Source organism: Paramisgurnus dabryanus, chromosome 22 (assembly GCF_030506205.2).
Source record: "Paramisgurnus dabryanus chromosome 22, PD_genome_1.1, whole genome shotgun sequence".
Taxonomy (NCBI): domain Eukaryota; kingdom Metazoa; phylum Chordata; class Actinopteri; order Cypriniformes; family Cobitidae; genus Paramisgurnus; species Paramisgurnus dabryanus.
The window spans coordinates 20,447,864-20,459,000 of record NC_133358.1 but is presented as its reverse complement, the minus strand read 5'-3'; the positions used below and the strand labels follow the sequence as shown (position 1 = coordinate 20,459,000).

The following is an 11,137-nucleotide window of genomic DNA, read 5'->3' as shown; positions in this document are numbered from 1 at the left end:
CTTGTCGATGTCTGATATAAGAGTAATTGTAAGTTTGACAGTCGGAGCTTGTGTGTTATAGTTAAAGAGGCTTTACAGAGCTCCACAGGGAGTCAATAGGAGAGATGCGGAAGTCGGGTAGAATTTCTGACACTTTACGTCTCAGCTCCTCCCTGCGAGATTCACGTTCTTTTTCTTCTCGTAAGACAGCTGGAAGACGCCTCCAGCCAGCGAAACATCTTTTGACTGCTCTCCTACAAAACCAAGAGAACCAGGATACAGCATATATGCAAATATCTCACCACATTATGCTAGTTTGCTACATTCCTTACATCTATCCATCTATCAAGATTTACTTTTTTCATGTCTGTCCTTCTACCTGTCTGTCTATCTACTTTCATAATTTCTATCTGCATGTCTGTCTGTCTATCTATCTATGTACCTATCTATCTATCTACCCCATCTATCTATAATTACGTTTTTCATGCTTGTCTGTCTTTCTACCTGTCTGTCTGTCTGTCTATCTATCTATCTGTCTGTCTACTTTCATCATTTCTATATGCATGTCTGTCTATCTATCTATGTACCTTTCTATCTGTCCCATCTATCTATAATTACTTTTTTCATGCCTGTCTGTCTGTCTGTCTGTCTGTCTGTCTGTCTGTCTGTCTGTCTGTCTGTCTATCTATCTATCTATCTATCTACCTGTCTACCTATCTATCTACCTACCTATCTATCTACCCCATCTATCAAGAATTACTTTTTTCATGTCTGTCTGTCTATCCACCCCATCTATCAATAATTACTTTTTTCATGTCTGTCTGTCTACCTGTCTGTCTGTCTGTCTGTCTATCTATCAATAATTACTTTTTTCATGTCTGTCTGTCTGTCTGTCTATCCACCCCTATCTATCAAAAATGGCTTTTTTCATGTCTGTCTGTCTATTTATTGTCTGTCTGTCCGTCCGTCCGTCCGTCTGTCTGTCCATTCATCTATCTATCTAAATTACTTTCATCCTGTCTGTCTGTCTGTCTATCTATCTAGAATTACTTTATCCTGTCTGTCTTTCTACCTACCTGTCTGTCTATCTACCTACCCCTATCTATCAAGAATTACTTTTTTCATGTCTGTCTATCTATCTATCTATCTATCTATCTATCTATCTATCTATCTATCTATCTATCTAGAATTAATTTTCCTGTCGGTCTTTCTACCTGTCTGTCTACATACCTGTCTGTCTATCTACCTGTCTATCTATCTACCTGTCTATCTATCTACCCCTATCTATCAAGAATTACTTTTTTCATGTCTGTCTGTCCATATATTGTATGTCTGTCTGTCTGTCTCTCTCTACCTGTCTGTCTGTCCGTCCGTCGATTCATTCATCTATCTATCTAGATTTCTTTCATCCTGTTTGTCTGTCTGTCTGTCTATCAAGAATTACTTTTTTCATGTATGTCTTTCTTTCTACCTGTCTGTCTATCTTTCTGTCTGTCTACTTTTTATCATGTCTATCTGCATGTCTGCCTATCTCTCTATGTACCTGTCTGTCTGTCTCTCTGTCTGTCTGTCTATCTATCTATCTAGAAATACTTTCATCATGTCTGTCTGCCTGGGTACCTACCACCCTATTTATCTATCTATCATAACATCTCACATTTACACGGATTTCAAGGTAGACTAGGTGGAGAGACGCATATGCTGACCTGGCGTCATGCTCCTCTGCACGTTGCTGGTTGTCCCAAGCTATCAGTCGTTGTTCAGTGGTGTGATCCAGCAGAGCCATGAAAAATTTCCTTTCTGTACGAATTTTGTACAACCGTTCGGCTCTCGCTTCCAATATAAAGCGCATGTCCTTTAACTGTGGCATGCAATGAAATCAGAGATAGACAAGGACTTTGCTAGTATTGCTAATGAGTCTGCTATTACTAAATTATTACAACTATTAAAGTAACATTATCTAAACTAATAGAGTTTGGTTAGCTTAAATGGACTTTAAGTCACTTTGAATAAAGGCATCTGCTAAATGTGTAGCAATGCTAAGATCATGGGTTTGATTCCTATTGATGTGTGTGTGGTGCTTTACCCTTCTCCAGTTACACATGGCTCTCCGAAGCAGAATCTGCTGATATAGCCGAACAGCTTTGGATTCTCTCTCTGCATGAGCTTCATCCACAACTTGTATCCAGGAGCAGAAGCAGTGTCTCTGAAGCCACTGTGCATAATGATCTGCCGCTCTCTGGAGGAGAGAAAAGAGGCAAAACCACCCGAAACATAAATAACTGTCTCCTTTAATTAACAATGCCATCATTTCATATGCTCGCAGGGTTTATCTGGATCAATAGCAAACTTCCCTGCTGACTTCCTGTTGGTTGGCTACCTAAGTCAGAATGTAGAGATACTGAATAAGGGGATTACAGGACCAACTGCTGTTGCAATTAATTGGACGAGTGGTCTCTCCTCTCATGGGTATGGATCAATGTAAATAATATACATTTCCTGTTCTACTTTAGAGCAATAGTTAATCCGAAAAAAAATTCTGTATTATGCTAGGCTATGCTAAAAGTGCTAGCGCCAGACCCAGAGATCAGGTGAATGGATTTCAAAACTGTAAAAATCTAATGTTTAACTCTAGGAAAGCTGGAAAATGTGCAAATTTTCAAAAAATGTGGAGTGTCCCTTTAATGCTTTCGCCCTGTGTGAATGTACCGTTAGACTTTTGCACAATACTTCATGTAAAGATTCTTAATACTCAATAAAAAATATATATAAAATGACCTGTGAGGGAATAACCACAGATATTTAATTTTGGGTAACCTGCCATTTAAATCACTCTGCATTCTGTCTTTGTCCTTGTCAATCGCTCCCTCTCAATCACTTCGTCTTCCTCTCGAACGTCATTCATCTGCTGTCTGTTAATTCATTTTGATAGCAGGTGGTTGGCCAGGTGGAAAGGCAACAGTATACTGTAAACATCATTAGAATTTGGGGGCCGGACCAAGAGTTTAATATAAGGTAACAGGTGGTCTTCCTGACTGCTTGTGTGAGCTGGCTATAATTCTTTGGATGAATAATTGAGCGTGCGGAGAGCAAGTGAATGAGTTGTGGTGTTTCTGTAGGGCGTGAGAGAGTCGTGTGTATGCTGTGATGGTTCTGACCTGTTCATTGTTATGGCTTTGCTCCAGTAGTCGCTTCCATGGTGCCAGACCGCGGTGAAGTAATAAGGTGTTGAGGTAGTGCTGGGCCGCTCGCTGTAACAGTTCCTTTTCCTGTTCTGCTCTCTTCTGCTTCTCGAGCTCTCTCTAAACACACATACATAAACATGTGTCTTTAGCTATATAAATAGAGACAAATTTGGGTGGCACAGTTGGTTTCTGTGTATAGTTTGCATATTCTCCCTGTGCCAGTGTGGGTTTCCTCCAAGTTCTTCAGTTTCCCCTCACAGTACAAAGACATGCAGATTAGATGCTGGAGGTGCCCTTGGGTGTGTGAGAGAGTGGGAATGAAACTGTGGACATTAGGCTACTAAATATTTATGGTTCTGGCCTGAATATTGCTATAGATGGCAACAACTTAAACAAACGGCTTTCGTGGAACAAACGTAACTTCTGGTAAACTTCCACAAGGAATCAATAACAATAGAGTCCTTTTAGAGTAGTTTACAAGCTAAATAAAAAACAAGTAGATTACCTCAGTTCAAGCTAAAGTGTATCAAAATCCACTTTACTGTGTAAAGCTACAGTGTTAACTACAGATCGACTGCCAAACCTCCCTTACATAGCGGTTATCCAAGATCGCCGTCTCCTCTCGTCTTTAGGAAACCAAAACAATTGTTATTTTCCACGAGATATTTGTTCCAGAGTTCAGAATAGCCACTAGTCAGACCATTTAACAAACAGAGACTGGAAGTTAGGGGGTGCGCACACCAAAGCTTTTAAACGCGGCTGAAAACGGCAGGCGGACACCGACTGCCAGCTTTTTGTCAGCTTAGCGCATTGGTTGCTGTGATACTTCTGCTTTGTTTATCATTCCTTGTGCGATTCGCTGGTTAATTGTTGTGATGTTTATCCCGCCTCCACTGTGATTGGACGGCTGTGAGAGAACTGACATTGCCAAGCTGAGCTTTTCACCCAAAGTTAAATATTTTTCAACTCTCGGCGCTCATCGGTGAGCGTGGAAAAAACGTAGAAACGCCGGCTTTCAGCGTGGAAAAAACGCCAGTTTCTGGCTTTTTTGAAAAACGCTGCACTTCTATTGGAAACAATTGAAAACATACGCCGGCTGCGCGGGTAAAAGCTTTGGTGTGCACGCCCCCTTAAGTTTCGTTCAGACATGTAACCACGACAACGCACGTGCATCTGATATAGCAGCTGGCATGGTGTGTAAAAAGAAGAAAAAAAATAGGGACACACCATAGACTCCTACTGTTTTATAGAGCTACTTTATTTGTAATTACTATAGACAGTAAATATTATGCTGCGTTCAGACCAGCCTTGGTAGAGATGAGTGATTTCAATGTTAAGTCAATGTAAAGACGCGTTGACGCGCGGACGCAATTCCTCGCATGGCGCGAATTGAGCGTAACGTGCAAGTAGAAAAATTTGAACTTTGGCGGAAAACGCACCGCATTAACCAATCAGGAGCTTGCTCTAGTAGTGACGTGTTTACAGGAAGCAAGCAGAGTTGCAGAAGCCATTCCCATGATGCAAATTTCCACATGAATGTCTCAATGACTAGAATTTCATGCGCGGCTTTCACGCGTGAATAAAGCGAGTAAACTCAAAATGTTCAAGCGGCAAACTACGCGGTAGATGCGAATTTGATGCCTCAAACGCGGCATATTAAAGATATTAAGATTATATTTTCTCCGAATGTTCTTTACATTATGTATGATGATTTTATGTAGATGACAGTAAATCTTAAAAAATTGACTTTAGCTGGGTTTTCACAGGCATGGTCACATAAAGGCCTAAATCTTAGTTGAAAAACTTCAAGTTAAGTTAATGTTGAGGCAGTAAAATTAATCGAAGAAATCGAATAAAATGACAAAATCTCATAGCAAAGTTACTAAAAATTAAACTAATACTAACATGGAAACTGTAAAAATAAAAGCTAATTCAAAATATAAATAAAACTAAAATAATAACGAATATCACACACATTTCTCTGCTGTCTCTTTTCTTCCCTCTTCCTCTCAGCCTCTTTCTGTTTCTCTTCTTCCTCCAATCGAAGTTTTTCCTCCTCAGCCGCCTTCATTTGAGCCTAAAGGACAAAATAACAAACAGACACATTTACATCTTTATTTACATTTTAGGCAGGCACCTTTATCCAAAGTTTTTTTTTATCCAATTTTTTATCAGGATATGTGATCCTTGAAATTTAAACCCATGACATTTGCACTGCTAATGCAATTCTCTGCCAACTGAGCAAAACACATTCAAAAGCTATGCTATGCTATGATTGCATGTGTTTGATTTACACTAAAAGCGTTTCTACTGTAAATGCTAGTTTACAGCATTCTCTCTCATATCTTATACTGCATGAGAGGAAACTTACAAGCTTCTCATCTTGTCTTTGTCTTCTTTGCTCCTCCATTTCTCTCCTGCGCTCAGCACGCTGCCGTGCTCGCTCTTCCATTGCTGAAGGAAAAGAAAGAAAGAAAGAAAAAAGTTAGAAATAAATACATGAACTAATGGATATAAAAGTAAGCAAAAAGGAGAAAAAAGATCTGTAGGCACAAATAAATATTGTGACAGGTTAGACTGTGGTGACTGTGTCTGATATTTTTCTCTAATTAACCGTCATGCAGCAAATCACTGTCAAGTGTCCCAAGAACAAAATGAGGATGTGGGTGGAGTAACTTTACATTGTTTACAGTATGTGTGTGATTATGTATCTGTTGTAGCTATTAAATGTTTATGTGTCACTTTAAACTTTATTTGAATTTTTAAAAACAGCAAAACTCCAGAAAACTTGGTTACACAATCACTGCAGATAGTGCAATATGTGGCACTGTGTTCGCGTAAAGAAAATATTTAGATCGGATCTGAGCGGCAGGACAATGGTTTGTTACATCTTCAGTGTGAGGGGAAACTCATTGGTCACTGCCAAGGCCCCTAGAGTCTATCCCACCACACCGACTGCCAACAATAAGACTCAACACAATATAACTCAGCAGGGAATTGCTAACACCCACCTTCTGAGAAATGTGGCTGCATGTACCAACTTAGTAAGGGACACTGAAAATCGGATTGCGGGATGCTGGCTTTTCACGTGCGCTACACAACAATGACACTCATAGGAGTACATGAAAGAGATATTGTGTGGGTGTGATATTGTTCTGGGTTTACATAGTGTTTGCACACATCACTGAGCCCCTACATTCAATGCATTCAGAGCCTGTGAAGATTTAAAACTAGGACATAGTCATGAAATGTACTTTCTATGCTAGGCACCTCCTTCAAATTGGTCAAGTGTTTGTGTGAGACTGACCTTGTATACAAGGATGAGGAGGTATGGAGCGTCCCGAAGCTGCTTTACAGACCGTACGGCTGGTGGTGTTTTCTCCTGAGGCGGTCTTTGGTCTGGCATTGTAAGAACATGAATAAATTTGTAATTAATATTGTCTAATTCCCAATGTGTCTCTCTGACTCTTATACACACACACAGAGCAGCATTATATGACAGTACCTTGGTTTTTCTGTGCTTCCTCTTCCTATATCTGCATTAGGTACAGGTGCAGAGCAGGTGCTCAAATCTCCAGTTAGTCCTGCTGCTAAAAGTGAATTTTTTTCCGCATCATGTCGCAGTTCCAGCATGTTCTGTCTCTCCTGCAGATGCTGAATTTGCTCCTGTTGCTCTTTCAGGAGACGTTTTTGCTTGGCTAGGGTTTGCTGCAAGGCCGCATGGCGGTGTTTAAATCGTTCACCAGGTAGCTCTGCACATCGACTTCGGGTGGTGGTGTGCTGCAGTTGGCCATCGCGGGCCTGTCGAAGCTCAACTGGCGTGAGAGTGGCGTGCCGACGCGTTACCTGCCAGGCCTGAGTGGGCGGGGCATCTGATCGGCCATTCTTGTTAGTCACAGTGGCTGGTGAAACAGGTGAACTGATTTCTAGAGCTGCTGACATATCCTGCTGTAGGAGAAAGGGGTTTTTAAAGGAAAAGCTAATCCAGATATGAAAAGTCAGTCGGATTCATGATGAATATTTGTTTCAATCAAATCTGTCACATTCATTTCAATAATTTGAAACCCAGATCAACCGTGTCATTGAAAAGTTTGTTTACAAATCCATCATCATTTTCTTGCATGTCAACCTAAATGATCATTACTTAAATTTGCAGCTTCTACTGTGTTTATCTGAAAATCCTGTCCCTGTAGCTCAATTGGTGTAGCATTGCTTTAGCACAACAAAAGGTTATGGGAAATGTATAGCATGTGTGTACTGTAAGTCGCTTTAGATAAAAGCATCCGCCAAATGCATAAATAAAAAAGTAAATGTTTGGAACAACATAAGAGCCTTAAGAGGTGGCAAACTAAAAGGTAAATAAAACTGATCTCACCTGATGGCTGATGTTTTCAGAATGAATGAGGTTTTCAGGTGGGTTGGTGTTTGGTGGAGGTGTGGGAGTCTCTGCTCCTAACTTCCCAGAAGCTGCTGCATTTATCAGGGCAGCCATTTTACTTCTGGTTTCTTCTTGTATTTTAAGAAGCTCCTTGCGCTCGTGTTCTACCCGACACCACACGTGCCAATTATTGATGCAACGTCTCAAAAGCCTCCTGCGGTCACTCTCCACCGCCTTCTGACAGCGCCTGTGGGATTACAGATATGATTCCGAACCGGTCTGATAACCAGGATTTATTTCAACCTTTTGTTAACATTTATTTAAAGGGGACAGATCATGAAAATCTGACTTTTTCCATGTTTAAGTGCTATAATTGGGTCCCCAGTGCTTCTATCAACCTAGAAAATGTGAAAAAGAACAACTCAAGAACTTAGTTTTGGTAAACCATTCTCTGCAAACATAGGTAATTGAAATTTGCTCCACTGTGATGTCAGAAGGGGATAATACCGCCCCTTAATCAGCACTATCCAACCACTACACTGCCATTTAGTGCAGAGATTAGCTCATTTTGCCCACACCTACAAAGTGGCAATTTTAAGATGTTATAATAAATTGTGTGATTCTTAGTCAGTTTAAAGAGATAGTTCACCCAAAAATGAAAACTCTGTCATCATTTTCTCATTCTAATGTTTTTCTAGATATTTTGATACATGATGGTAAGCACACAGCTGATTGTAACCATTGATTTCCATAGTTGGAAAAGAAATAAATTGAATTAAATATGTGATGAAGAAGATATTTTGGTAAATGATGGTAAATTGAATTTCATTGTTTTTTCCTTCTATGGAAATCAATGGTTACATCATCTGTGTGCATACCATCATTTATTAAAATATCTGCTTTTGTGTCTAACAGAAAAAATTAATTCATACAGGTTTAGTAGAACATGAGAAATAGGAAAAGATGACAGAATTTCCATTTTTGGGCGAACTATTCCGGCTATGGCTCCAGTGCATCATCAACCCGAAAAGCATCAGACCAAAAGTCTGGCTCTGTTTAGACAGTTTAATTCTAATGTTCAGTGTCAGACTCATACGTTATCTTACCTATGGTCCTGTCTCAGCTCTTCTTCAGTTCTCTGAGCTTCTCTCTCCTCTCTTCTGGCCCAAACAAGAGCCCGCCATGCCCGCCACGCCCTCAACTGCCTCCTCCAATCACACAGTGCCGATGCTTTGCCCATGCGCACCCTTCTTTCCAATACCACCGAGTACCATGCAGAAAAATGTCTCTGCATGCACTAAAACACATAAGCATAAAACCAGTCAAAAAGTTAGTGTCTTGAATTAAATATAATTCTTGTCCAATTCTTAAATATAATCCAACCTGTAAACTGAGAAGGTGAACTTTGGCCTCCAGCTTCTTCTGTCTGAACTGAAGGTCTCTGTCCTTTATCTTTTGTGGAATAAAATGTGGATGTTTTTGAACGACAGGGCACTCGGTGGGGCCTTTTCTTTGTTTTTGAAGCCGGTCTCTCTCCCTGTTCAACACAAATGTAAATCAATCGCTTAAAAAAACATTATTATTTATAACTACTAAAAGGTTTTTATATTTTTGTGGTAATCCTGATTCTAGAGCCACTTTATTCAATTACAAATTATGAATTCTTATTATAACATGACTAAATAAAATATCTAGTGCTATGAAGTTAAACGGTACAAAAGTTTGTCAGGATGAGAATCTGGTTGTTGTACATGTTTCGTGCAAGCAGCTCCACACTCCTTTGCTCCTCCATCTCTCTGCGCAGGCGAATCATCTCCTGTTGGATCATCACCTCCTGTTCACGCGCCTCCTGTCTCTTCCTTGCCTGCTTCTCCTGTTCCAGTCGCCACGCCTCCTCCCGTGCCTCCCTCAGCATCTCCTTCTCTCTGCGCAATTTTTCCCGCTCTGCATCTCTACGTGCGCGATTCTCCTTGACCTGTTTATGGCGCATTTCCATGGTGATGCTAGGGTCTATCCCTGTCTTTTTAATGCTGTCAGAGTTCATGTCGAGATCCTCCACCAAACGACCGTCCAGCACTTCTGTTTCCATCAGGTCCTGGAGGAAATTTTCAACTACAGAGTTCTCCTCTTCCTGTGCCAGATGAGAGTACAACTCTAAAAAAAAAGTGAGAATGAAATTAAAGGAAGGTGAGGCGTATCAATATATTGGCAAAATCCATGAATTCCTATTGGCTATTGATAGTTAGAGTAAGATTTGGCAAAGGGTTAATTCTGATCTTGTCTCTAAAACATCTATTACACTGATGACATAGGGGTAAAGATAAAACATGTAAAGCTTTTATTTGTACCATCAAAGTTATTATAGCTGGGTTGTGTGGTCCTAACTAATTGTTTGGATTCTGAATGGTCCATTTTACAGGAACTCATCTCCTCTTCCTCATCATCATCCATTTCAAGCTCTAGACGTAACTTCCGGTTCATCCACTCGCTCAGAATAGACTGAGCTGTAAAATAAAAAGGATACATCAAGCACTGTTTGAATAAGTTCATCGCGTTATAGGATTTTAATGATTGCTTTTGCATAAAGTAAAGAATTTTTTTGAAGTGCACCTTCGCTGTACGCATCATCATGATCCTGTAGCTGCTCTATGCTCTGCAGAGCCGCACTGTGTTTAGCACTGTTTGTTTTTTTCAAGGAAAACACCTCTGCTACAGCAAACTCTGAAGCCATTTCAACTTTCTAAAAATGACAATGCAACAGAATTTACTATTATGTAAAAGAAAACTACACCCACACTCTCAAATAAAAGGTGCAAAAGTTTTAAAAAGGTACCATGTTGGTATAGATGTGTATCTTTGAGGAACCAGTACCTCTAAGGTACCAATATGCACCTTTTAGGTACAAAAATTTATTTTTTGTAAAGGTACCACCCCAGTGACAACTTTTGTACCTTCGTGTACCTTTTTTCTGAGAGTGCACAAAACAAAAAAGAAATTGCTTTGCATGATATCGTGACTTGTGCGTACCTTCATCCACTGCTTTATATCATCCTCTTTCAGCTGCGCCTGTAACATGAGAGATTATTTAGCTCTGCCCACTGTATTAAATAGGGTTGTAGCACAAATTACCTCCTCTACAGTCATGAGTCGATAAAAAGTGGGGTTTACCAAGCATACCAACCTTGGCAGTCCCTTTAGTTAATATAAATGTATATGAATATTGCATCACACTATAGACATACACATCTAATATTACATTTATGTCATGGACTTAAACTGGCTCTATTGTGAATACACCTGTTGGTTTGCATTGCACATTCACAAATATACATACAAATTCACTAATTTCCCTGAATGAATATACTTGGAAACTAATTATTTAAAGAGGTTCAAAACTGAAGAATAAACGATAATATTGAGCTAAATTTTGTAAATGCTTTCGTTATCATATAATGATGAATATACTTGTAATGTATAACACAAAATTAAATTCGTTTTATTTTGAAGCGACTACACTTGTGTTAATTACAGAAGGATAAAAACGCCAAATTATACAAGAGGAAATGTGCTTCACTTGCCTTATTATTGCTGCCTG

The 11,137-nt window shown here is 39.7% G+C and overlaps 1 protein-coding gene across 1 annotated transcript; it reads right to left on the bottom strand.

Annotated features, from left to right (window-relative positions):
* Window positions 1-43: 43 nt before the first annotated feature.
* Window positions 44-10,604, bottom strand: ccdc191 (coiled-coil domain containing 191). Its single transcript, XM_065258160.1, has 15 exons — window positions 10,570-10,604; window positions 10,153-10,282; window positions 9,891-10,046; window positions 9,294-9,696; window positions 8,926-9,079; window positions 8,649-8,839; window positions 7,540-7,789; window positions 6,670-7,112; window positions 6,472-6,563; window positions 5,536-5,618; window positions 5,140-5,241; window positions 3,138-3,281; window positions 2,066-2,218; window positions 1,686-1,840; window positions 44-233 (listed from the first exon to the last, which is right to left on the bottom strand). Exons 1-15 carry the CDS (start codon window positions 10,573-10,575, stop codon window positions 62-64), a joined length of 2,634 nt encoding a protein of 877 aa, XP_065114232.1. The 5' UTR covers window positions 10,576-10,604; the 3' UTR covers window positions 44-61.
* Window positions 10,605-11,137: the final 533 nt, after the last annotated feature.

Excerpts from the sequence above, each read along its gene's own strand:
- ccdc191 (XM_065258160.1), bottom strand. Across the intron at positions 2,219-3,137 it reads AAAGCCATAACAATGAACAG|AGAGCGGCAGATCATTATGC; the intron begins GTCAGAACCATC and ends TCTCTCCTCCAG. Across the intron at positions 1,841-2,065 it reads CCATGTGTAACTGGAGAAGG|TTAAAGGACATGCGCTTTAT; the intron begins GTAAAGCACCAC and ends TGCATGCCACAG.